This window comes from Scatophagus argus, chromosome 16 (assembly GCF_020382885.2).
Source record: "Scatophagus argus isolate fScaArg1 chromosome 16, fScaArg1.pri, whole genome shotgun sequence".
NCBI lineage: Eukaryota > Metazoa > Chordata > Actinopteri > Scatophagidae > Scatophagus > Scatophagus argus.
This window is the reverse complement of record NC_058508.1, coordinates 11,043,310-11,069,252: the sequence shown is the minus strand read 5'-3', so window position 1 is coordinate 11,069,252 and position 25,943 is coordinate 11,043,310. Positions and strand designations below refer to the sequence as shown.

Here is a 25,943-nt window from a genome sequence, read left to right as displayed (position 1 = left end):
ACATGTATATTTCTGTCCTTCACCTTGTGTGTTTCCACAACTACCATGACCTTAATATAAAAATAAACGTTATTATTATTACTGCAGTTTTAGTTACAGAGGGCTTTGTGATTGCCTGGCACACAGTCCAGGCTCTACTCTGCATGGGAAAGGCTCCAGCCTCCCCACTACCCTGCACAGATAAGAGATATAAAGAATGGATGGATGGATGAATTTTCATTTAAACTTTCTGTCTGAACATATCTTCACAGGATTACAACAATTCCAAGAATCTGAACAAATGTAATTGTAAAGGGAAAGTTGTTTTGAACTACAAATGTAAAACTGTGCAGTAAGCCTCTGACATGACATGTATGGCAACAGTCTTCAGAAACTCCCAAACCTCTACTTTGTCTTTTTCTCTCTGTTATTCTTTTTCTCAGAACCTCATGTGAGCTATGATAGCTAGCATCCAGTATTCACACCAGTTATCTAATTATAATGGACTTGGAGGTTGAACTGCATACAATTTTTTAACAGCGTGAAATTGTCTTTTCTTTGTTCAATTAAATAAAAAAAAAGTTTTACTGGCTGAAAGGGACTGAATTAAATGCAAACTACATGGGTGAACTGGAATAGATGGAGAACTATGGAACAACAAGTTTCTGTATATGAGCTATGCAGATGATGCAAATGATTAGGCTGGTCAGCCAAAGCAAATTACTGGTCCAATGGGATTTCCATGCATCAACGCAACAAAATATATGGAAATGCCAACAGTATATTATGCTTGAGTAGCAGTGCTCCTCTGGTGCACAACCATCTGAGAGTCCTACGCAGAGGAACAAGATGAAAGGTGGCTTCTAGAGGTTTAATCACTGCAATGTTGAATATCGGAGGACCTACATAGATGCTAGACAGACTTCATCACCTAGTGGGACAGCAGGATCTGGTAATATTGATAACATTTATAAAAAACATTTTCAGATAACATGGCACACCACAACCACAAAACTGAGTATATCTACAGGAAGACTGTTCCTTTATCAGAAGATGCAGTAAAGGTCCAGGGCTATGACTTTAACCTGGGAGTAAACCATCGAGCCCTGCTGCAGTCTTACATCAACACAGGCTTCCAGGCTACCAACTTTGGCCTGGCTGTCCAGCAGATCAACAGCATGGTGAGATGGGTCATATGCCCCCAGTAAACATGTTAAATTTCTATAAAGGCTGTTTTAAAAATATATTTTAGGCCTCAATGTAAAACATAGACTTGGGTCTAACAGCATGGCATGACTATGGCTTTATTAGTTTTCAGTTTTCATCAGTCATCATAATTCACTCCACATCCACAGATAGAGATGCGCCAGCAACCGGTGAAGGCGGTGAATGGAAGTGTCGAGGAAGATCCATCAGATTGTCCCTGCCTCATGAGCTGCATCATCTTCCTTGGTTACACCTCAAACCTTATCAGCAGTGGAGTCAGGGAGAGTATCCGCTACCTCGCAGAACACAAAATGGTACTGCTTTCCTCAAATACATTAGAAATTCTATATGTTGCTGTGTTACTGACAAACGCTGTTTTGTCTGCAAACTGCCATTATTCAAACAACCTCACACTAAATATTTGAAGAACATTCGTTTCCTAACATGTTTTATTTCTATTTTGTATTGCTTTCTCGGTACAGGTGGATGTCTTAGTGACCACAGCTGGTGGTATAGAGGAAGATCTGATTAAGTGTTTGGGCCCACTTTACATTGGAGACTTTACTCTGCCTGGCAAGGATTTGTATAAAAAAGGACTTGACAGGTCAGAGAATATGTCAGATTAAGATTATACTCACCTTGTAAATTTGTCCGAACATTCTTAAGATTTTCACAAAATAAAATCCCATTTTTGATGCTAATTATAGTTGGCACCTTTTTGTAATAGCCACTCAATATGTCTGTATTTTGTAATTGCCTATTTATGTAGCTTTAACTGTTAGTGATTGAGTTCAGAATTTTGGCAGGGAATTTCACACCGTCGCAAGCCACCTTGAATGTGCTTACCGCTAAATTGAGGGACAACCACAATGAAGGAAACTATCATAGCTTTTCAGCTGTACTGAACCATTCGCTTTCATTTAGCTGCCTCTATCTGAGCAAAAACCATTTTACAAAAAAGCAATGGTTTGCAGATAGCTATGAATAAATCTCATGTACTTACTTCCCATTAGCAACAGAGCTAAGCTAGTTATTTTCCCTCTTCAATAACTTTTTATTGAATAAAATTGTATGCAAATGAAAACCTCAGGGAAACTCCCAGGTATTAGTAAACAGGGAAATCTCAAGAATCTCATTTTAAAAGCTGTTCAGCTACTTCATTCTTCACTCTTTTCTGCATATATCACGTTTCTGTTTTTAGAATTTATAGAACAATATTTAATCCATTTTACTGTAACCTGTTCATATGCATTTTAACCACCACTTGAAATAATAAAAAAAAGCTTTCACTGGCATGTTGTTTTGAGTAACATTCGGTTCTCTTGTGTGTCACTTTGGTTGCAGGATTGGAAACCTTCTAATGCCTGATGAAAACTATTCTTTATTTGACAATTGGATGACACCAATCTTAGAGCAGATGCTGCTGGAGCAGAACACTCAGGTCTGTTTTGCACATTTGTCTTCCCATTTTCCCAAAATCTTCAAAATTATGGGACATATTAGGATAAATTATAAAAATGACTTGGTTGGAACATAGTACATGGTTAGATGGTTTATGGTCAGTGTGCTAAACTGTGGCCATACACTCACATAGATCATCAGTGGTAGCTCATCTGCAAATTTCTGTAGTTACCCCAGTAATCTTTGTCCTTGTGGCATATCACATGGCAGGGTTAAGTTATGTTTAAGTCAGAATATTTTATATTTTTATAAATGCAATTGCAAGAACAATAGTGTACACTCACATCTTAAAATGTTTGATTTCAAAGACAACTTATGATTAGGCAGAATTCTTTAGTCTTCAGATAGTAGCATCCAAGACTTGCAAAATATTTGTTCTCAGACTTGATAGTCTTATAGGACTGGCCCCACTCTGCTGTGACCCAGCCAAAAATGGGTTGCAGTATAGTTAATCCAAATAATAACCTCCTGATCCCTCCTTTTTGCCACCTCAAACTATATTTTATTTTTCTGTGATATTCTTTCTCTCAGGGAGTTTGTTGGACTCCATCTAAAATGATCCACCGACTTGGAAAGGAGATCAACAACCCTACATCTGTTTGCTACTGGGCCTACAAGGTGAGTCTTGGCATGCATCAGGCTAGTAACCTTAGATGTGTACATATATTTACTACTCTGGTAAGATTATATGTTGTGGATGAATGAAACAGAATAATTTTATCACTTCATTGTGAAAATGGTCATTTCTGGGTTTTTAACTTACTATTCACAGAGAGTGTTTTAACGTTTTGCATGTAAACCATGAAGTGATTGTGTTTGTGATTGAGCAGGGATTTGGTGTCTCTTTCAGAATAACATCCCAGTGTTCAGCCCTGCCCTGACAGATGGTGCGATAGGAGACATGTTGTATCTCTTCTCAGCTGAGAAACCTGGCTTGATATTGGACATAACTGAAGGTTAAACTTCCTTAGCATTTACAAAAATTTGTCTTTGTGACATTAATTGGTCTTACACAAAACATTTTGATTGCAGATATATCAAGGTTGAACAACATGGCAGTGGCTGCCAACAACACAGGAATGATCATCCTGGGAGGAGGTGTGGCCAAACACCACATATGCAATGCTAATGCATGGGTAAAAATTTAGCATTTCTGATTTTTTTATTTTGGCTGTGGGATGAGATTAGCATTTTGGCTTTCATCTGACAGCAGACATGTGACAGAAACTGAGGGGAGAAGGTTGAGGTGATCTTTCTGAATTAATTGATGCATTTGCAGCAGACTCTGATCCTCAGTCCTGCCTTAAGGTGGTTCAGCAAATAAATGTTAAACTCTGTGATCTTTCTCACTGGTCAGTTAACCAATAAATCAGTAAAGCAGGCCAATATGTTGTTTGGACAATCTGTTTCTTTTCAGAGGAAGGGAGCTGATTATGTGGTGTATGTGAATACGGCTCAGGAGGCCGATGGCTCTGACTCCGGGGCCAGACCTGATGAGGCTGTGACATGGGGCAAGATAAAAGCAGATGCCAAACCTGTGAAGGTTTGATTTATATTTTTAGACTTTTCTATTGTCCCTATTTGTAAGCAAAATTTGCAAATTTATTTTCTTGTATTTTATTTATTTATGCACAGTAAAGTTCATTACTTTTAGCCTGAGAGACTGGCAGGTTTAATGTCACCCCAGAGGAGAACTGACTTTGTTTATTGTGTAACCTTGGTGAAATTTATAATGATGTTATTTTGTTATTTTTTATTCTGCTATCCTGTATAGAACAATGTAAAATATGCACTTCACAGCAAAATCTCTTCTTTTTATGTTGATTTCTTTTGGCTCAGTGATTATAAAAGACTTGAGTGGAAATGAACCTTTTTTGTTGTCTTTATGACAGAGCTGTAAAATAAGCATGACCGCCATGATTGACCACCGCAACTTTACTTTTGGTGTCTTGAAAAACAAATATGAATGTGCATGATACTATATCCTAGTATCAATATTATGTTCCCTTTACTTATGCTAGAAACTCACACAAAGCTTGATTTTAACTGATTAGATAATTGGTCCTGCCAATCAGTTTAATGCATACATTATTTGCATTACTTTTCTATATTTAGAAATCATAAACAATACATATATCAAAACAGAGATTGTGTCAGAGGTGTGCCAGACCTTATTGTCTCGAGCAATGAAAAACACAGATGTAAAAAGATTGGTATTGATTGCCCTTGATGTTTTATGTTCTGATTTAATAAAAATTATAATTTTCTGTTTCTCCAGTTGTTCGCAGATGCTACCTTAATCTTCCCTCTATTAGTGGCAGAAACCTTTGCTGTTAATGCTGATAAGAAGACTACTGGCAAGAAAAAAGAATGAACCAAATCCTCAAATCCTACATTGGTGACAGCAACCGTTATTTGAATTGCATTTGTTCATTCTTATGGTTTTTTTGGGGGATGTCATTTCACTTCTCTTTCCAGAAAAAGGTTCACCTGATAACATTTCTGGTGTCATTCTGACAATGTGTGGCACTAAGCACCCCTACACACATTATCAGGGTCCTAGAACAGACACAATGAAATGTAATACTGTAAAAGTCTTTTGGTTTTTGACTACAACAGTAAAGAAGTGCTGCTGCTGACTAATGTCTTAATGGTAACCTGTAAAATGAGAACATAATTAGTCCAAGAACTGAACCTCGTGGAACACCATGTTAAGTCTAATTACAAGACAATTTTGACTTGCAGTTTTTTGTACAAACTTTTTAAACATGTTTTTGCCATCATAATAAAGAATTTATTATTCTTTAGTATTTCAGACGTGTTTGTTCTTATATTGTCCAGGAGAGACTTCGCTTTTGATCTGTACGCAAGTAAGCACTGCAGAAAATGCTTGTTTTGCTGGCCCACTGAGTCCCGTTGTAGTCTTCCCTCAATGTAAAACACAAATCAAAGGAGAAAATAGAATTAATACAATGACACAACATAACATTTTCAAAACCACAACTGCAACATTTATTTTTTTGCATACTCTTTTTGTATCTATATTAAAATTCACAACATTTGCAATCAAATAATTTTGATGTTTATATTTGAAATAACAGAAAGTTTTAGATAGTGTTTTTAATACAAAACCGTGAACAAGAGAGGAAGAAGCTTAAAAACGCAGTTTGATGACGACATCTTTCTATACCGGAAGTGATCTTCTCTAGTTATTTTGAAGTCCGCCCAGGAGATGATAACAGTTGGAAAGGGCTATTCCTGTATTAATTTTGTTATTGCAGCGACACCGTTTTTGTATACTGACTCGGGCGACAACTTTTGACCGACCAGCGGCTAGCATTGTCAGACGCTGGGATCGTTTTACAGTAACATATAGTTAGCATTACTTGGAGTTGACATTAACCTGCTATTGTTTTAGAGTTTTTTGCTGTGTTGCATCTTTCTTTAAGTCATGTATTAGTGAATTGTAACGTTACTCAGGTGACTCTAAACTAAGACTCGAGGACCGAACATTTTGTCGAAGTTTAATTGTCGCAGTATTTTAGATTTGAAAACACATATCCAGCAATATAAAATAGGCGGGTGTTAGTTTAAAGTACTGGTTGTCTTACATGAATTAGTAGTACATTTGTTGTACATGAGTCAGTGGTCTTGTTTTCAGGAGGGAAAGGGTGATGTCTGAGGTCAGGGTTAATCTCAATGAACCAGAGGGAAGGACTCACGGTGACCAGGATGGGCCGTCTCCTGACCCTGTGAAATCTCCAAGTACTGAAGCTTCCAGCTCAGACCTACAGGGGTGAGAATGTCTTTCCCCCTCAGTGTGTTGGCTTTTCATGTAGCACAGGGGTATGAAACTACTAAGTGAGTCACTTTGGTCCTTATTTTCCTTCCAGTCTTCTAACTGATGGTCCCCAAACCTCAGCAGATGACAGTCCCTCACCTTCTGCTGAGACAAGTGGCTTGTTGTCATTACCATGGGAGATGGTAACCCACATAGCCTCACACCTTCCTGCTCAGTGTGTCATCACTGTGCTGCCAAAGGTTAGTTTTAAACATTTTTTGGAGATGTCTTGTTTTATTGCTTGTTTCTGCTGCTGCAAACACTAGTTTACTAATCACTACGTGATTTTATATTTGAAGAGGCCATGTGAAGTTTTCTTGTACACAAAAAAAGTTATTTTTCCTTTTTGTTACCGCACTTCAAATTGTAACATTTGTATCATTTGGGCCTAACAAAGATGTGAATGAATTTCCTTCATCATAAAACTTTTTTCCTACTTTGTTTGAATTCATCTTCCTTATAGCCTGCATTACAGGCAGCACAACCATTTGCAGTAATGTGTAACATATTTCCCATGTCCATGTATACCTGCATGGGCATACTTGTGTTTCAGACAAACAAACAGGACCACTCATAAAACACTGCTCTCTAGCACTAACAGAATTATGAAACTCAACATTTAAGACTTTTTCAGTCTTTCATGTATAAAAATTTTTCTTGACCCCTACTTCCTTCATTTAGGTTTGCCATGCCTTGGGTAATGTGGGTAAGGACAACAGTGCTTGGCAGCTCCGGGCACGCAGACTAACAGGGTCTCAAGCAGACTTTCCAGTGGGGCCAAGAGAGGACTTTGACTGGCCTTCAGCTTGCCTGGAAATGGAGCAACTGATAACCTGCTGGACAGGCCAGGGGCACCTTGTGGTCAGACAGACCCAAGAGGATGAGGAGGAAAGGGGGCAACAGCAAAGGCATGATGGGGAGCCAGATGCTGAAATACAGGCAGATGGAAGAGAGGTGGAAGGGGTGGGAGTGGTGGCACAGGAGGTTGCATATGGTGTTGAAGGGATGGAGGTGGCTATGGAAGGTGAGGATGGTGAAATGCAACCGATTGTAGGTGTGGACCAACTGGCGAGATTGAGAGAAGCGTTGGAAGAGAGATTGGAGGACGATGCAGCAGCACTAATGGAGGAAGAAAGGCATCACAGGATGGTGTTTGATGCCAATGAGGGGCAAGATGGTGCTCTTAATCACCAAGAACATTTGGCAAACCCCAGGAATGTGGGTAACGGAAGACAGGTAGAGATGGAGCAACATCAACCCCAGAGAAGTCCTAGCCCACCCCCAGCTCTGGAGCGCATCACCCTACCTTTAGACCACATCGCCCAGGTCAACACAGTCCTGCTTGTCGGGGGAGAGGGGACAGTTTGCGCCACAGGCTCCAGAGACAGGGAAGTTAAACTTTGGGATCTACAGCCTGGCTCTGGTGGCACGCTGCTGCACACGCTGGGAGAGCAGGGTGGCTTCGGCACGCATCAGGGCTGGGTCTGGTGCCTGGCATCTCAGGGACCTCAGCTTGCCTCAGGGGGCTTTGACAGCGTGGTGAAGCTATGGGACCTCCACGCAGGAGGAGCAGAGAGGGGCCAGATCAGAGCTGGGGCTGCTGTTCTCTGCTTGTCCTATCAGTCAGATGTATTGCTGGCTGGTACATTTGACAAGAGGGTCAATATGTATGACACCAGAGGTAAGGCGTTACGGCTTATAACTTGTATCAGTAAATAAAGGTCAGAAGTCACATGACATGACTCTTAAATAATTCTTACACAGACAGATGACTTGGTTACAGAGGTTTATGATGTCATAATTTTGCTCTCAGCTGCTGAGCCCTTGGTGAAAAGCCTCCGTCTCCATGGTAGATCTGTAATATGCCTAGCGGCAGATGATGAGTACATCATCTCTGGGAGTGAAGACTGCACTGTGGCTGTCTACGACCGCAGGGCAGGAAAAAGCCTGAAGAAACTTCGGGTGGATACAAACTCTCAGACACATGCGGTTTCTTAAGTTTGCATGCCTGTGCATATACGTTCCAATGCACAGATACCAAGATTAACTCCAACCAACCCCTCCATTTCTAGCTGAAATCTTTCCTGCGGTCAATGAGCTACAGTGGCTGTGAAGTATGGGCAGGAGACCACAGTGGCATGCTGCACTCATTTTCCATGCAGGCCGGCACCTTTAAACCCCTGTCCCAGTTTGATGTGGGACACACAGCTCTGATCACTGGAATCCACAGGTCCACTGGAAGCTTGTACACCTGTTCATCTGATCGTACTGTGAAGGTAGGATGAGGCAGATCCCACGTTGCTTTGTCTGTTTAACTAACTGCTCGTATACCGTCTTAAGTGGCAGTTTTTTGTCCGTATTGCAGGTACATATCCCTTGTGCTCCTCCAAGAACATTATGCACACTGCATTACCAACAAGGACTCAATGCGGTTAGTTTTTTTTTTTTTTTTTTTTTTTTTTACGGCATCTTATATATAGTTTAAAAAATACATTAAACTGATTTAATAATAACAATAATAGTAATCATAATAATCTCCAAATTATCTCATGTCTGGTCTTTCCTCACTCTCTCACTAATAATACTCTTTCTTTCTCGGTTGTGAATTTTCAGCTGAGTGTGGAGGCTGGAATTCTTGCTGTAGCCACAGGGGATGTCTCTGTGGAAATCTGGAGGCCAAGAAAATAAAAAAGCAACACTTGTGGCGAGACCTGAAGACCGCTGACAGCGGGCTGATCTTTAAGCATACATAGAGTAAACGGTAACAAGTACATAATGTTAATAAAACTTCAGTTGTGTTGGTTCAGCCAAAAGCTATCAACATTTTTTTTTGTTCGATCTTGTTAAGAGATTTTTGTACAAACAAAAAACACATTTGAACACATGAAATGTTTATTTATGTTTGTCCCATGCACTTGGTTAGCATTTTTATTTTGCCAGTCCTCAAAGTTTTCAAATACACTATGCAGAAAGAAGTTCATCTCTCCTCTTTTAGTTGTTGTATGTTCAAACAAGCCTATAGTATCTACATGTTCACAAAGTGACTGAATCCGTTAAAGTAACTGACATTGTATAAAATTTGTTACTTGTCATTTACAAGAAGGACTATTAAATGGCTTGAAAATCTAATGGCTGAAGTATTGGCTGGATTTGTTTGCTTCCCTGTTGGGAGTGATGATGGAACAGCTTTGTGCTGTCTGAATTGGAAAAAGCAGCTGTCATAATTACAAAAATTGAACAACAGTGTAAGAGACAATAATTGATTACTGTTATTTCAAGGAGCAATGTTCATAAGCTTTAAAAGCTTTCAGTGGAAAAAAAACAAACCGAGTGATTGGCATTATAAAAGATAATCTGTCTTTTCTGTGGTGGGACATCTCTGCTCAAGACTGTCAAAGCAGCACACAGGTCTTCTTATCTTTGAAAGGATTGGATGAGGCAGCAATACCGGTGAGCAGAGGGTCACTGCGCCTGTGGTCCTGACAGTACTGGACCAAGTCTGCTGCTGTCAGGGAGATCTGCTGAGATACAGGTGGACAAGATGCCGTTTGACAGGATTTCAGACATTGCAATACTGAAATAATGTTAAAATAAATGAATGTTAATTAGAGACATGGTACTACATATAGTCTCCACTATGTAAATCTTCAAACAACTGATCCAAAGTTAACAGATGATACAGATTCTTACATACCTTGAGTCTCTCCATGCTTGCCTCCACCCGAAGTTGATCCACTAGTTTTTGTGCCTGAACAACACTGTTGCTGCTGCACATCTTTCCTGACATTGCCTTCAGAATGAAGACTCAACAAAAATCTTTCTCTGTGGACTCAGTATTCCTTTTCCACTGCTGCTGAAAAATTATGTATTTTACCTTATCCAAAGAGTCAGCTCAGGTTTTGCAGGAGAGTCTGGTCAAAGAAGTTCCTGGCTTTCTCACCTGTGCCCTCCTTTTTATCCTCTATCGGGGGCAGTTCAAAGGGCTCTGTGATATGAAAGGTCAGTGTTGGAAATGTCACAAACATCACTCATCACTTCACAGCCGCTGCTGATGAAACGATTATCGGCTAAAACAGTATACTCTGCTTTGGGTACGGTTTGCCTTTCAGCTATTATCTGTGTGTCCACTTTTAACTGTACAAAAGGTGCAGATGTCTGGGTTAAAACATTGTTTTATGTCACAGGTTTATGCATAACAAATGTCCCAAATGTGGGACAATTGAAGTATTTATTAATTAGGTCCAGTGTTGTAGTTGAGTCACCAAATTTTGAGCCAGAGTCCAGTTTTGAGTTCCCAGTGTTCCCAGTCTGAGTCAAGTCCAAGTCATTGAAGGAAAATCCAAGTCGAGTCCAAATCAAGTCCAATCTAAATGTATTATTGTATGATTATTACATCATATTGAACTTAACTTATGCCAAATTACTATGGTATATTACATAAGATAAAATAAAAATCTGAGGAATGTCTCCAATTTACGAGTCAGAATGCAGTCAAGTCCGAGTCCAAATCCAAGTCAACAGTGCTCAAGTCTGAGTCTGGACTCGAGTACTACAAGCCTGAATAGGTCAAATGTATTTTAGTTGGCAAAAATGAGTTAGGTATACATTTATAGAGATACATTTTGCCTGCAAATTCTATAATTTGTCTGTAAAATGTTGCACTGTTGCTTTTTAAAGCGACAGCTCTACAGAGAAAAATTTAAACCAACTTTTTGCAGTTCAAATGCCAGTCCTATTCCACAAGGTGAGCATCATACTGTTCATGCCGAACAGTACAACATTGAGTAATTATATATGAGATACATATGGTAAATACAAATTGATGCATTTAATTAATACCAAATAAGTTAACTTGAATTCAAAAGGCCCATGATGACTTTTAATGGAGTAAATAAATTGTGGTATTGATGCTTTAAAGCAACTAATTTGTGTTCTTCCACCCCTGATTAACAAATGCTTATAAATGTTTGGTTATTAAAAACAACTGTAAATATGTATGTAAATAATAAGAATAATAAAAAAAAGTAAATAAAACACATATAGGCATATAAAAAATAAAACAAATAGTTCATCAAAGTAATGTATGTACTGTATAGACGGTAGTTCTGACTAAAGTACAGGAGTTTTTAGTGTTCTCTTTCTGTTCCTCTCATATATTTCAATGGGAAAACAACAACAAATGATAATCCAACAACTGTTTCACACAGTGTAAAAAAAACATCGACAACGAAAATAAAAACTTACATTATGAACTCAATACCAACAGAATTTCATGCATTGTGTTGTTTGTATTAAATGTTCATTAACAGGCTTTGCGCTCAAACACACTTTGGTAACGCATGTCCCTTCGCACTATCCGTAGTAGGACCTTTTTTGCTGCAGGCGCTCCATGCGTTGTGTAGCGATATGCTGATTTTCAACGATCGCCTGCTTTTGTTTGGTGACAGTTGATTACTTCTTGTAACAGTTTTCACTAACTAACGTCTCTCTGGGAATAGGTATGTTTTCCTCTCTGTTCTCAAATGTTTAATCCTTCTATGTAAAGCCAGTCAGTAGGACAGAACTAGCTCGCAGTTAGCTTGTATTCAGCTAACAGCAGACCACATTGATACTGCGAGCTGGATGTGCTATCATTCACCATTGAAACGCTATATGCTGTTTTCCCATATCCAATGAAAAACACAGGGCAAGACTTTTGTAGACTTTTGTTTTGGTTGTATTTTTTTTTTACCTTTAAGTAAATTCTTAAATGCAAAGTTGTCGTTAGCTTCTTAGTTGGAAGTGACGTTATTAGCTGTGCAGGACAGCCAGATAACCAACTAGGTCCGTCTTCTGAAAGACGAAGCTCTACATTCAGGGCGTATGTCTTGCTGTCTGTCACCAGGACTTTTCCGAGAGCTGACCGTGCATTGAAACACGGTTAAGTGACAGTTTAGTCAAAAGCCACTGTACCAGAGCTTAGGAAGTCGTCGGCAGAGATTTCTGGTATATTTGCATAGAACGTTACAAGTGTGTTTTTTACCTTGTCATGTGTTATTGTGTATATTAAGCAAACATAAACTAAATGTAACCGATTATAAATGAAATCGTTGACACATAGAGCTCTGCCAGTATAGAAAAGATCTGAACAACATTGTTGTGATACTTAGTGATGTTGGGTTTATAAACTCGGCTGATATTGTCAGCTGATGTCTACTTCTTTCAGCTGTTCACCCATTCAGACATATGTAGCCCAGCAGCTGGGGAAGTTCAGCCATGGCTCACTTTTTCTGTGCATGTCAGTAAGAGCAGAGCTGCTACCTGTCACCACAAACTGAAGAAATTACATCAGTTGTTTTACACCACTAACATGATCTCTTTGTTTTTGCAGAAAAGATGGCAGACCATGCCCCTTCTGTTGCCATGCAGGCTGTCCTTAAGCCCAGTTGCAGCCTCCCTGCGGACATGCTAAAGATAAAAGGTTATGACTTCAACCAGGGGGTTGATCTCCAGGCAGTGCTGAAGTCCTACCTCACCACGGGCTTCCAAGCCAGTAGTTTTGGCTTGGCTGTCCAGGAAATCAACCGCATGGTGAGAAGAATGGCTATGTAGCCAAGGTTATCCTACAAAAAATATTTTCTGTCATTTATCTCTGTTAAATGATGCAGATTCAGTACCATATGAGCCATCTGGTTATGTGTATTTGTAAAGTCCATTGTTCTCAAATCACTCCACAACCCACAGATTGAGAAACGTCTTGAGCCAGTGGAGGGAGATGAAGGAGTTGAGTTCAAAGATTCTGGTGAAGTGTCCCGCAAGTTGGGCTGCACAATTTTCCTGGGCTATACCTCTAACCTCATCAGCTCCGGAATCAGAGAAAGCATCCGCTACCTGGCAGAGCACAAAATGGTAGACATTTATATACTTGTTATTCAGATCCACATTTATCCAGGTTATACTGAGATCACTGGGGCAGGGGGCTAGTTTACCAGAATCTGTCCTGTTGCTCTTATTAGGTGGATGTGATTGTGACCACAGCTGGAGGCATAGAGGAGGATATAATCAAGTGTCTGGGTCACACGTACTTGGGAGACTTCAACCTGCCTGGAAAGGAGCTCCGCCAGAGGGGCATCAACAGGTTAATACACCTCTCACATGCACATTCTCAGAATGTCGGAGGCCAAGGTGCACACCATAGAGGTGACATTTAACACAAAGACTTGAAGAAATAGTTTAGCTTTACGTATATATGTTATATATGTTAGATACTGAAATTGATACCTTGTAAGGTTGTCATGATACCAGAACTTTAAGCTTCGATTAAAAACAACACTTTCTACTTAAATTACAACCTGCATACTCGTCTGGTACAGACAAAGTGTACAGTGAATGGAGTGGAGTCAGCAGCCGCTTAGCTAAACGTAAGGATTAAAAACAGGAAGAAGCTAGCCTGGTTCTTTCAAAAGCTAACAGTATTCACCAACCAGAAACATGAAAGCTCGCTGTTTCCCTGTTTCAAACATGAGAATGTCAGTACCGACATCATCAATATCAGTCTTGGACCAGATTGCAATATACAGTTTAAGTGTGAACCGCAACATCAGCGGCAGCAGACCTACTGTGTACTCAGAATGACAAAGATATAATAGAGGGGGTCTGGCTTGCAGATACTAATGTTAGAATTCCTAGCTTATATATGAGATTCTTCAGTTTGTTGATTTACATCTGGTCCCTGTCCACCCTTTTATTTCTCCGTCCTTGCTGCATATAGGATCGGGAATCTGTTGGTGCCCAATAGCAACTATTGTAAGTTTGAAGACTGGCTGATACCCATCCTGGACCAGATGTTGTTGGAGCAGAACACAGAGGTGGTTGTCTCTATCTGTCTATCACCCCCAGCACAGATGAAACCCATAGCATGAGATAACAGTACCTGTAGTAGTACCTTTCCACTGTATTATACTGTTACAATAATATAAGATTGTCTACATCATGTGATTTATTTATTTATTACTGATTTTTTTTTTTAACTTTTGAACTTTCCTATTTCAGGGTATCCGTTGGACTCCCTCCAAAATGATCCATCGACTTGGCAAGGAGATCAATAATCCTGATTCTGTCCTCTACTGGGCATACAAGGTGAGTCCAGAGAAAACAAGAAAAACAAATCACTCAGTTCACAAAATCAGACTGTGTGAAATTCTTACAACACAGATGAGTTGCAGCAAACATGATCCTGAAGTTTGAAAGATTTAATTGTCACAAGTTTGAAGTTAATTAGGATAAGCCTAAAATCAGTTTATTTGCAACCATGGGATTAGTCATTTAGAAAATGCAGTGCAGTTTGCATGGATTATGATAATTGTTGTTGATTGAACTCATTTCAGCATACTTCCCAGTCTTGCCTTTGCTGTGTAGCTTGTGTGTACAGTGATCAATAAATGTGCTGTTTTATTCAGAATGACATTCCGATGTTCAGTCCTGCTCTGACTGACGGCTCTCTGGGCGACATGATCTACTTCCACTCTTTTAAGAACCCTGGCTTGGTTTTGGACATAGTGGAAGGTAAAAGCAACATCAGTGCTACATAGCAGGACCACCACAGCTGCCTCAGGGTCTTTTGTTGTTCATGTGATGAATGTGGACTTTATTTCAGATATTCGCAGGTTGAACAGCAAGGCGGTGTTCGCCATAAAGACCGGAATGATCGTCCTGGGAGGAGGAGTGGTCAAACATCATGTCGCCAATGCTAATCTTATGGTAATGAACTTCACATGATTGTCATTTCTAACTTTTCGTTATTTTTGAGGGATATTAGTTAAGTATTTCCACATCATGCTACTTCACACATTCACACATCCTCTTTTGACATGCTGTCTCTTCTCTGTCTCCTTCCAGAGGAATGGAGCTGATTTTGCTGTGTTTGTGAACACGGGTCAGGAGTTTGATGGCTCTGACTCTGGAGCCCGACCCGATGAGGCCGTGTCCTGGGGCAAGATCAGGGCAGATGCCAAACCTGTTAAGGTAGCAACATTTAAAATTAGCCATGACCACACTAAGACTTATGTCAACATTATCTTCCATTCGTTACAATTATAATAGCAGATACCCTTTTATTAGAAGTTATTTTAGACATCTTCTCTTTATCTGCTTCACTTAGTTATTTCACATATTTTCCAGATGACTTTACAGCCCCTAGATCAGGTGTCGGCAACCCAAAATGTTCAAAGAGCCATATTGGACCCAAAAAACAAAAAACAAATCTGTCTGGAGCCGCAAAAAATTAAAAGCCTTATATAAGCCTTATATGAAGGGAACACAGGCTGTAAGTGTATATTAGCTTACCAAAATGACCAATTTGATGAATGAATCCTTCACGTACTCACCATCTGTGAACGGTTTTCCACGCTTTATTATCTCCCGGGTTGCAGCAAAACTAGCAGCAGAAGTGGAGTTTGGAGATGCAATCCACCTGTTAAATCTATCTTTGCGCTCCTATAATTTCTCCAGAAGCAAAGCAATCGCACATTTTCTCTCACTCCCAACTGGGTGGTCTGCTGCAAATTTAGCATGCCTTCCCTGGAAATGTCCTTCCAAATTACTCTTTTTGTTATTAGACAACTTCTCATTACAAAGCAAACATGCAGGCAATCCTTCCGCATCGGCAATGAAAGCAAATGATTCGGTCCATTCTTCCTTGAATCCTCTGTTCTCATCAGCGATCTTTGCCTTTTTCCCTTTGGGACCCATGGCCCATGACACACCCGCCGGTGTGTTTACAACAGCCACCTGCCTGGCACCGCGCTGAAACGTGTGTCGCAGGCTATGACGCACATCGTCGTTGACAGAAATGTTGAAATTTAATATTTATTATAAACTTTTTTCCAGCACTGGAAAACGTTAAGAATGTTTGTGTCATGTTTGTCCTCCTACAGAAACCATATTAAAACAAAATATATATCCCCCCTATTTCTTTCCATTTTCATACATTTTTGAAAAAGCTCCAGAGAGCCACTAGGGAGGCGCTGAATAGCCACATGCGGCTCCAGAGCCGCGCGTTGCCGACCCCTGCCCTCGATGATGCACCTCAAGTGTTTTTTAGATGTGGGTTTTGGTAACTGTTGATTGTTTAGTTGAAGTTGAAATATTATGTGAAACAGCGTTTATACCAGTGTGACAGATTTAAAAGCATCTCCTGAAAGTAACACATTTAGTACAGAAATAGAGGCTCAGTAGCTGGTCACTTAGCCCACTTTAAAAATACCCATAGTACACCATCTGTGACGAATGACATTGACTTTCATTCATATATATAACCTACAGTTGTTAAATGTAATTTTCTACATTTATTTGTAGTTTTTTTTATTTGAGTTTTTTCCATTTGCATTTGCTTTCAAATGTTAGAAAAACAAGCAGTTTGCCAGCAGCTGTGGTCCCCATTTTGGCCTCAAGGTGGCAGTGTTTGCCCAGTGTTTGTTCCAAGGTTTCAGGGAGGGCTTCGAAACACCAGGACATGAAAACCAGACACTGGATTCAGTTTAATGTAGTGAGCACATAACATACAACACAAGAAAGTGATAGCCTGCTCTGTTCTTTGTTCCCAGGTGCATGCTGATGTATCTTTAGTCTTCCCTCTCCTAGTGGCCCAGACCTTCGCTCTCCATGCTGACAAGCTGACTGCCGGCAAGAAAACAGATTAAGTGACTGCCTCGTGAAATGTTCCGTTAGAAACAACAATCACTTTGGTTCCTCTGGTACTTCCCTTGATGGAATAACAGCAGATTCAAGTTTGGTCTTCTAAATATACATGGGTATATAGCATGGCAAGAAAGATATACTTCTGCAACTGGGAATTTTATTAGATGGGAGACAGCTGTGAGGGTTTCTTGTCTTAATTCTTTTCATTACAATATTTACTTGTTATAACAAGTACACTTTTTTCCTGTCTGTTCAGACAGCTGGAATAATATGGGTAGCATGCTATTGCATGTACCAAAGGGACTGTCTAGAATGCATCAGGTTTTAGCTGCGTGGGTGTGGGTGTGTGTTTGTGTGTGTTGGTGTGTGTGAGAGAGAGAGAGAAAATTCATTATTTATCTTGAGTTTTGATTTATTTCAGGTTAGTCGTGACTTGACAGTCACATCACTCATACTTTACCTTCTTGCTTCTCTTTATATCAAACAAGCCCTTACCTTATTGTTGTAGGATGAAGGGTGTGGTCTGTATATCTTGATAAATAAATCTTACATGAATCATTGCTTTCTGTTCCTCCTATCACAAATGGTCTTTGTGCAGTTTGTCTGTGTGAGAAGGTCACAAGGGCTCCACTTTGTGACACTTAATTTCACATGACTGTGTTTGTGATCATTGTTGTATTAAAGAATATAATATTATTTGCATTGCAGGGCATGCAAGACATCACTGTTGACCTACTGTTGATCATGAAAAACACGGTTTCAACACTTTGAGTCCATTTATTAGGTACCATTGAAATCTTTTGCGATTCCATACAATTATACCTTTACAAAATTAATATTGTTGTAATGGTGACATGACGTCCAGTACAACACCAGCGCTAACTATGACCTTAATAATAAGCATAATGCTGAATGAACACAGTGACAGTGTCAACAAACACTGAATATTATGGTTATCATAAAGCAAATGAAATGACGAAACAGTTGTACTGGATTTTGCTCAGGGGTCCCTAATAAAGTGAATACATTTCATATGTCCTTAAGGAAACTCTGAGTACAGAACAGGGACAAAGTGTAGCAAACGTCACATTAACAGGTGCAAGTGGAGGCAAACTTAACGCAGTCACAGTCCACTAAGCAGTGAATGCTGTGTCAGAGCTCGAAAAATGTCTGGTGAAACGCCTCCAGTCACCTTGATGCTATTTGTGAGATCTTTCCCTCCAATATCCCCGAGGGCCTCATAAGCGCTTCACAAGTTGCACGTGTGTTTAGTGCTTGCTCAGTTGTTGGGACTCTCAGTTTCTTGTCAGCAGAATCAACCACCTAATCTAGTCACAATGATAAAGAGATTTCCCGTCACAATACGTCAGTCTGCTATGGGTGGGAAAGGATATTTCCTCTGGCTAATTGCTGCTCCCATATCCTTTATACACAGTCAATGTTACAGTCATGTCCAAGGGTTATTGGCAGACTTTACAATGAAAATGTATATAGTATATTCAGTGGAGCCGTTGAGTTGTTTAAAGTATCAAGAGTGTCTTTCTTTTTAAGTAGGGCCTTTTCATTTTAAGTGGTGACCTTTTCTTTTTTGGAAACAGAGATGGAGAAGTGGAGTTGGAACTGGGATAAGGTCAACTTTCCCAAAACCTCAGCCCCATGTGTCTCACACACACACACACACACACACACACACACACACGAGTTGGGCGTTCCTGTCTTTGTACAAGCTGCTTTTCCATTCAGTCCTTCTATCATTTCCTATTGGTCGTGGCACTGTGTGTGTGTGTGTTTACTCAGGGTTTGACAGTTAAAAGATTTTATTTTATTTTATTTTATTTAAAAAGGCAGTGGTGTATGGATTTTCAGCCCAATAGAAACTTATGTTTGTTCTTTGCTTAATGGAAAGATTACAGGCAGACGGAGAGGGCTGAAAGACAGAGATAGAGGCTGAATGTGTGTGTGTGGATGAGCTGTAGTCACGCTATGATAATATTGTGTGGTGTCTGCACAGAGCAGACAGTGTTTGCCCCCTCCGCCTCTGTGGAACAATCAGTACACTGTGTGTGATGTGCAGGGCCGCAGTAGTCATAATGGCAATTATGTCTTCTCCCGGCCAGATTAGCAGTTTTTTTCTTTTATGGTGAGAACCGAAGAGCCAGACAGAGGGAGAGCTGACCTGCTGCACAGCTGCAGGGTGGGGTGGTTCTGTTAGGAGTGGAGGGAAAAGAAAGGAAGTACACATTGGGTAGATTGCTACACTTTGCATATTTATATCAAAATCTATTTTTTTTTTTGTTTCAGGCTTAAGTCTCTCTGAGTTGTGTCCTTGTGATGTCCAGACATTATGTTCAAGATAATGGAAGCAAAGTGCTGATGAAAGTGTTGATATATTTGTCTGGGTCACCTTCAGCGTGTACTTAGTGCTCGCAGCAATAAGTTTCACAAGGAGTTTGGAAGACTTAATATGCCCTGGGTTTTGCCTCTCAGGTAGCATAAACTCTGATCTACATTGTTGGTGGAATAAAAGAAAATTCACTTCCTAATCATACTTTACATTTGCTCTCTACCGTTTTATTTGGGTGTCAGATTTCTGAGTGTGTAAAGTTCTCCACTATACAGTGCCTTCAAAAATAACCAAAACAACTGGGTGTCTATTGTATAGAGAGTAGTGAATGAGATGTACAGATTGAATGGACTTTATGCAGACCAGACACTGTAGTCAGAGCTGAAAAAAATAACATTTTAATGGTAAAAACAAACAAAATGAAATTTGTATCTCAACGCAATTGCTTTAATAAAAAAAACGTAAACCACAGTGCTTTTGTAGTAAAACAATATTAAGAATTTTACATTATCGGGCATAGAAAGTCAACAGAAAAATTTAACTAGGGTTTAAATAAGAAGAATACTGTGAATTATATGGACTCACTCCTTTTTAAATGTGCAGGCTTTAAATGCATTAAAAAAAGCACACACTTTAAAAAGGACGTTTTAACCTCCCCACCCAGATTCTGGACCCTCCCTTGTGTGTGCATGAGTGAGTACTCTGTCCTGTTGCATCGTCCTGGCTCCTTATCTCCACCTCTGTTTACCTGTTATGTTGCCATAGGAACTCCCACCTCGGAAGCCTATTGGCCAACCTTAGGAGGTAGCTGCAGGTGAGGAGTGGATGTGCGTGGGTGTAACTAGGGAGAAAGAAAGACATTTGCAGAGCGAGGAGGGGCTGGCTGACACAGAAAGACAAACAATCGGATGTAGAAAGACAACAATAGAGCAATAAATGTATGGAAGGCGGGTAAAGACGTTGGTTAATGGGAGAGAGAAGTAAGAGATGGTGATAGTGACTAAAGGTTAAGTAGGTAGCTTTCACCTCACGCTGCTTTCTTGGGAACAGGAAGTCGTCAGTTGAACCGCCGTCTCCTCTTCTGACGCAGCTGGCTGACGCTGATGATGGCCATGTGTCACCATCGGGCAAGGACAAACATCATGATTGCTTCTTACTGCTATAATTGGGGCTATGCATTATCAATGCTGTGACCACTTTCCCCGTGTGCTGCTGACATGTAGATACCTCTGGAGTCTCTCTCAGTTCTCTATATGCCACAAAACATTTTTAAGAGAGTTTTTTTTTAAAGTGTGAATTAACTGTTAATACTTTCAGTGATATGCAGACATAGTTTCAACTGAAAAGACATAAAATCAAGTTTTGTTTACATTTATATTTTAGTTTTCTTAGATTGCACTGCTCTATAAGTATATTTTGAGTCATTGTGACTAAAGATTTGTCATTTTTTTATAGGGAGTGCAGGGTTTTTTGCAGCTTAATACTTTGTTAAACTGACAAACTGAAAAATCAGACTGAGTTTATAAATGGGCAGTAATGACAGCTGTGAAGGTGCTAAATGAAGGCAAAAATTAACCAAAATACACATGGACTCGAGAGGGTTAATACACTCCAGTACGTACAGTAAATACAGTTATATATTGTTTGGGTGCAGCTAAAAGATGAAGCAATTGTCAGAGGAAAGGAACATATCTCATATAGGCTCTCTGTAAAGGAAATGATTGCTTTGTGCTGCGTTAGCTCTTTCAGTACGTGCCGTTATGTGAACATGTCTTAACATTTCCTGCCATTACAAGATACAGCTTTTGAGCAGGGAGGACAGTTTCGTGCATTTTTTTCAAGTCACTCTGTGAAAAATAAATGTTTGATATGAAAAGTTAGGAAAGAATTACAGAAAAACACAGCAAGATTTTGAAATCATTTTTGCACTCTTTATTTGACTTCATACTGAATTGTGTATTCATAAAATATAGATTTACATTTTGAATTCTATCTGGGATTTGAATGTAGTGAACATTTTCCCTAATTTATTTTAAAAAGTGTTAAAGCACAACGAAACTCCTCTGTTGTCAACATCTCAGGAAGACTTTCAGCTATGCAATATGAGGAAAAAGTGTGAAGAGTTGTGAAGAGGTCATAAGTTAAAATTGCATAATTGTAGCTGAAGATAAAAGTCAGTGTATTACAGTGAGGAACACAAGACGAAAGGATGAACTAGTTTTTGTCAGTGAAAAACGGTGTAATATTTGTTTGGAATGAAAACCAGCATGTGTTTCCTGTCCGTGACCTGAAGCAAGAGAAGAAAAGACAGAGAATGGACATGTGGAAAAACAAATGCAAGACACTTATACTGTGTTTTCAAACAATTTTTAATATTAGTAAAACCAAATATTTATGAAGCCATTTTTCTTTTTTCTTTCTTTTTTTTTTTTTTTTTTTACAAACATGGTACCAACAGCAGACGATGAAAAGAAAGGACAGAAAGTAATTTTGGATCTGAATCACCAAAAAATAAAAACGCCACATTCAAAACACTGAAGCAAATATTACAGCAGACCTTATTACAGGGTATGCATTTTAAAGTCTAATTATTTTTTCATGAGTGTTGTAGCTTTTAATGGTCTGTAAACGCAATAAGAGAAGAGGTGTAAATCCAAGTGAAGTGAGTCATTACAAAATGTGTGTAAATCTGCTGAAAAAAATGCTGCAGCTACGAATTCAGTGAAACAATCACTGCTGAACGTCGGTTTAAACAAAACTGGCAGTCATTTCAAAAACCAAGGTATTCAAACGTGTTTTAAATGATTAAAGTGCACTGTGTGTGTGTGTGTGTGGAAATGAGACCAGTCCCCTGTTCCTGCTGAACTGAGCCAGCCGACGTCACACACTGATTATCAGCACAGCAGGCACAGGAGACTGACCCAGCAGGGGGTGAGGGGAGGTGGATGAGCGGGTGGGGGCAGACAGACACACAGATACACCTGCACACGCATACACACGCAAGTCAAACAGACACTGATGCTCATGCAGAAATCAACCAGCGGAAGCAGAAAGAAAATGAATGAAGAATATGAATGCGCACACACACAGTTACACACACCGACACACGCGCGGGCCCTGAGAGACCCTGGCAGCCAGCAATACAAATGACGACACACGATGACATATTGCTCGCCCCACAGGAGCAGTCCCCGGCACTAATGAGACAGCTGACATTTAGCAGAAAGCTACACAATTTCAGCTAATTCAAAAGATTACCAGTTATTACCAGAAGCTCACAGAGCGTGATACCTGAAAACCACCCTCGTGCTTTCACAACAAAAAAGTGAGTCATCTGTAAACCACACATGCACTGGGCCTTCAACACATGCATGTCACAGGAGAAGTGATTGGGTGTGTGTGTTTCATGTTTGGTGGGCCTGGAAAAAGAATCAGTCAGAAATAGCCAATGAGAAGTTTGTTTTTCACTACCTCAAGCTGTTACTTGGCACTGAACTGCACTGTATTCAAGACACCATTTAAATGTAGTGCACATTTTGAACCAAATTTCCAGAAAGACAGCAAAAGAAAATGCACAGTTTTGTTCATTTTCATCCAGTACAGGATGGATCGAGAGAAACGGCTGGGGGAGCTAATTCTCCAATCAGGTTCAACAGCTGGTGCAACAACAGCAATTTTCATGCCATTCAGATCTCAGACAAACATAAATTATGAAATACAAAAAAAGTGCGATGGAATTGTGGCTTTTACATTTGATTGGAACAAACATCATTGTTTCATGTGCTCAAATGGTCATGAAAGCAGGTGGAATAAAACACTTGATATGTCAAGAGGATTTTAGATGATGTAAAATGGCTGTAGGTCAACCACAGCGAACAGCTTTCTGGAGTAGATTCCATCGTGCTTGTCTGAAAGTCTGGTGTTGATGTGAGGAGCGGTGGTTTGATGCAGTGCGGCCCCTCCCTGACCTTTACTCTCCCCCTGCAGGCTGCAGCCCTGTGGCGGCAGAACTTAACCACTGTGAACATGGCAGACACTCACTGTTCACATGTGGGTTAAGTCCTGCTGCCGCACAGCCAGGTTACACAGGCATCTGTTCCTGACAGAGAGCCAGATGGGTGTGTTTGTGTGCGAGTATGCAAATTAGAAACAAGGGTGTGACTGTGTGTGAGTTAGCAAATTAGTGTGTGTCTGCGTTCGTGAGAAAGAGCTTGCTTTCCTCGTGTCAGCCATTGGAAATCCCTGGCAATGTGATTCAGTCCTGTAGTCTCAAAAATCACTCTGCCAGGAATTCCCCTGGCCAACAGAGACAACTAGACAGTTTGCGGTGAGAGGAAGATGTCAAAGCATGCAAAAAAAGAAATAATAAATACCACAGTAGTCCTCGTCCATCATGATACCCCATGATACTGAAGATTACCATTTTGTCGTTGCCAGATTACCCCACATCTCTGCCTCCGTGTGCAAGAGTGAATAATCACCGTGGTCCGATGTGCTACATCTTTGTCATTCAGGGGTCATAGTCATTGCACTTTCTCAGCCCTGTGTGTGCTGTTTGTGCGTGGTTCTCGTCAACTCCCAGACTTCCCGTGGCCTCTTATAAAAATAGCTTTTCAATGACAGAATGGAGAATTAGGTTAGAAGGAAGTGGCCAGTCAAGTGGCACTCCCTTTAAAAGACGTTTGCCCCACTCTGTTCTACTTCTGCCCCTTTATCTCTGCCCCCTGTGTGGAAAAAAAAAAAAAAAAAAAGAAAAGGCCAAAGAGCACTGGGCTGTGTTTCCTCCGTTGCTAAGCTACTGCTAAATCTTGTTAGAAATTGTCAGGAATATTTAAGTTGTGTAAAGAACCTGATACTGTATTATAAGGTAGGTTACTGCTTTATATTACTGTCAATCTAATGATATCTGACACATCCTACATGAGCTACAAGCACACACACTCATCATGCCCAGAGCAGAACCAATTTCTCCAAATTCCTTTTTGTTGATTTTTACTTGTCTGGACAGGACATATTTAAATAACGGAATGTAATTCAAAGTCCCTGATCAACACTGAAAGCTATTTAGCCTTCGTCTTCAGGTCTATTTATTTTCAGCGGCGTGATTATTCCACCATGGACAAGGTATGAGTCAGTGGGACACTTTTGGGGAACTCCAGACTCTAAATAAGTTTTAGCCGGCTGTCTGTTGTCACTGTCGGCCTGACCGGAGAGCTGTGCCAGGGACACAGTGAACTCACTAATGCTGTATCATTGTTGTCAGAGCCAGGTCTGAGAGTTTGGAAAGAGCTTCCCAAAATAGTACAAAACCTACTTCTTATTCCATTGAAGACATTTTAGACATTTAAGTTGGTTATTTTAAATATTACTCAAACAAAGCTGCTTGTATTCTAATCTTTAACTTGGTGCAGAAGCTCACAGAGATGCAATGATGTGCAGATGCTTTCTGGTTTCCTTCAGGCCAATGTTCTCTCTCTCAGTCTGTGGCCCAATCAACCAATAACGCCGGATTATAAACACTCAGAACACGCTGTGATTTTGGTGCTACTGGCAAGAAACTGGAAAACTGTTGTTTCCCTCTCTTTGCCTGCTTTCTCTTCACATCTGAACATCTCTCTTTTACACTCACAGTTTACAGTGCGAGAAGCATTCTGGATACCGCGGCGAGATTAGCATAATTTTAGGGTCAGGCTATCAGGGGTATTATTTTCACATTGTGGTACAAAGAATTTTCTTTTATCTCTTAGTTTATTGAAAACTATACTATCCACATAAAAGCGAATCTTAATACACTTTCTGTTGGATCTTAGTTGTAATCGGCCCCTTAAATTCAGTTTTGTTTTATGAGATGTGTATTATATCCCTCCATCCGTCTGTCTGTCTCTCTGTCTGTCACAATAAGACCGTCTCAAGAAAGAAGGTTCTTTAAGGTCCCGGCACCCATCAAAGACAACACGCTAACTCCTCTTTAACTCCTCTCCTCCATCAACCTAAAACCCTCTATCCCGCCATCCTTTCATCTGGCAGCGGTTCATCTTGTGTGTTATTTTCTCTGCCTTTTCATCTTTTCCATCGGTTTTGCTTCCCCTCTTGCGTTCCCCCTGTCGAACCCGCAGCCGTTAATGTCTATGAGCTCATTCCTTCCCTTCCCCTGTAATGACGGCATTCTGGTTGACGCACACTGTCCAACACCTCACCTCAAACACTCGCTGTGAGGATCTCAACATGTCTCAATTTTGCATTTGGCCTGTCTTTATTTTTTTGTTTGCTTTTTTTTAAAGCCCTATGGTGGAGACAGGCCTGTTGTTACACTCTTCTCAAAGTGGATGTTTATTATGGTTAGAAATAATCATAAGTTTCTGTCATGCGGGCTGCAACGTATTGGCAGCTCGTAATTGTGCCAACATGTTGCATCCTGATGGAGACAAAGAATAG

The 25,943-nt window shown here is 40.1% G+C and overlaps 4 protein-coding genes across 7 annotated transcripts; 3 read left to right on the top strand and 1 right to left on the bottom strand.

The window, feature by feature from the left end:
- The first annotated feature begins 870 nt into the window (after positions 1 to 870).
- On the top strand, positions 871 to 5,052 carry LOC124073264 (deoxyhypusine synthase-like). Its single transcript, XM_046415390.1, has 9 exons — positions 871 to 1,160; positions 1,335 to 1,499; positions 1,668 to 1,789; positions 2,530 to 2,626; positions 3,178 to 3,264; positions 3,497 to 3,602; positions 3,679 to 3,782; positions 4,064 to 4,189; positions 4,925 to 5,052. The coding sequence occupies exons 1-9, from the start codon at positions 972 to 974 to the stop codon at positions 5,018 to 5,020; spliced, it is 1,092 nt and encodes a 363-aa protein (XP_046271346.1). The 5' UTR covers positions 871 to 971; the 3' UTR covers positions 5,021 to 5,052.
- Positions 5,053 to 5,815: 763 nt separating this feature from the next.
- fbxw9 (F-box and WD repeat domain containing 9) lies at positions 5,816 to 9,616 on the top strand. 4 transcript variants are annotated; one of them, XM_046416185.1, is made up of 8 exons: positions 5,816 to 5,906; positions 6,308 to 6,442; positions 6,540 to 6,687; positions 7,169 to 8,168; positions 8,301 to 8,449; positions 8,560 to 8,763; positions 8,853 to 8,918; positions 9,101 to 9,616. In XM_046416185.1, the coding sequence occupies exons 2-8, from the start codon at positions 6,321 to 6,323 to the stop codon at positions 9,173 to 9,175; spliced, it is 1,764 nt and encodes a 587-aa protein (XP_046272141.1). In that variant the 5' UTR covers positions 5,816 to 5,906; positions 6,308 to 6,320; the 3' UTR covers positions 9,176 to 9,616. The 4 variants fall into 4 exon arrangements, with proteins under 4 accessions (XP_046272141.1, XP_046272142.1, XP_046272140.1 ...); XM_046416186.1 differs by having other exon boundaries at positions 5,834 to 6,021; XM_046416184.1 differs by having other exon boundaries at positions 5,834 to 6,126.
- Positions 9,617 to 9,765: 149 nt separating this feature from the next.
- Positions 9,766 to 10,274, bottom strand: LOC124073741 (guanine nucleotide-binding protein G(I)/G(S)/G(O) subunit gamma-12-like). Its single transcript, XM_046416187.1, has 2 exons — positions 10,182 to 10,274; positions 9,766 to 10,005 (listed from the first exon to the last, which is right to left on the bottom strand). The coding sequence occupies exons 1-2, from the start codon at positions 10,272 to 10,274 to the stop codon at positions 9,880 to 9,882; spliced, it is 219 nt and encodes a 72-aa protein (XP_046272143.1). The 3' UTR covers positions 9,766 to 9,879.
- A 1,554-nt stretch (positions 10,275 to 11,828) lies between these two features.
- dhps (deoxyhypusine synthase) lies at positions 11,829 to 17,724 on the top strand. The gene is made up of 10 exons (XM_046415304.1): positions 11,829 to 11,985; positions 12,858 to 13,057; positions 13,211 to 13,375; positions 13,483 to 13,604; positions 14,238 to 14,334; positions 14,519 to 14,605; positions 14,926 to 15,031; positions 15,123 to 15,226; positions 15,365 to 15,490; positions 17,071 to 17,724. Exons 2-10 carry the CDS (start codon positions 12,863 to 12,865, stop codon positions 17,164 to 17,166), a joined length of 1,098 nt encoding a protein of 365 aa, XP_046271260.1. The 5' UTR covers positions 11,829 to 11,985; positions 12,858 to 12,862; the 3' UTR covers positions 17,167 to 17,724.
- Positions 17,725 to 25,943: the final 8,219 nt, after the last annotated feature.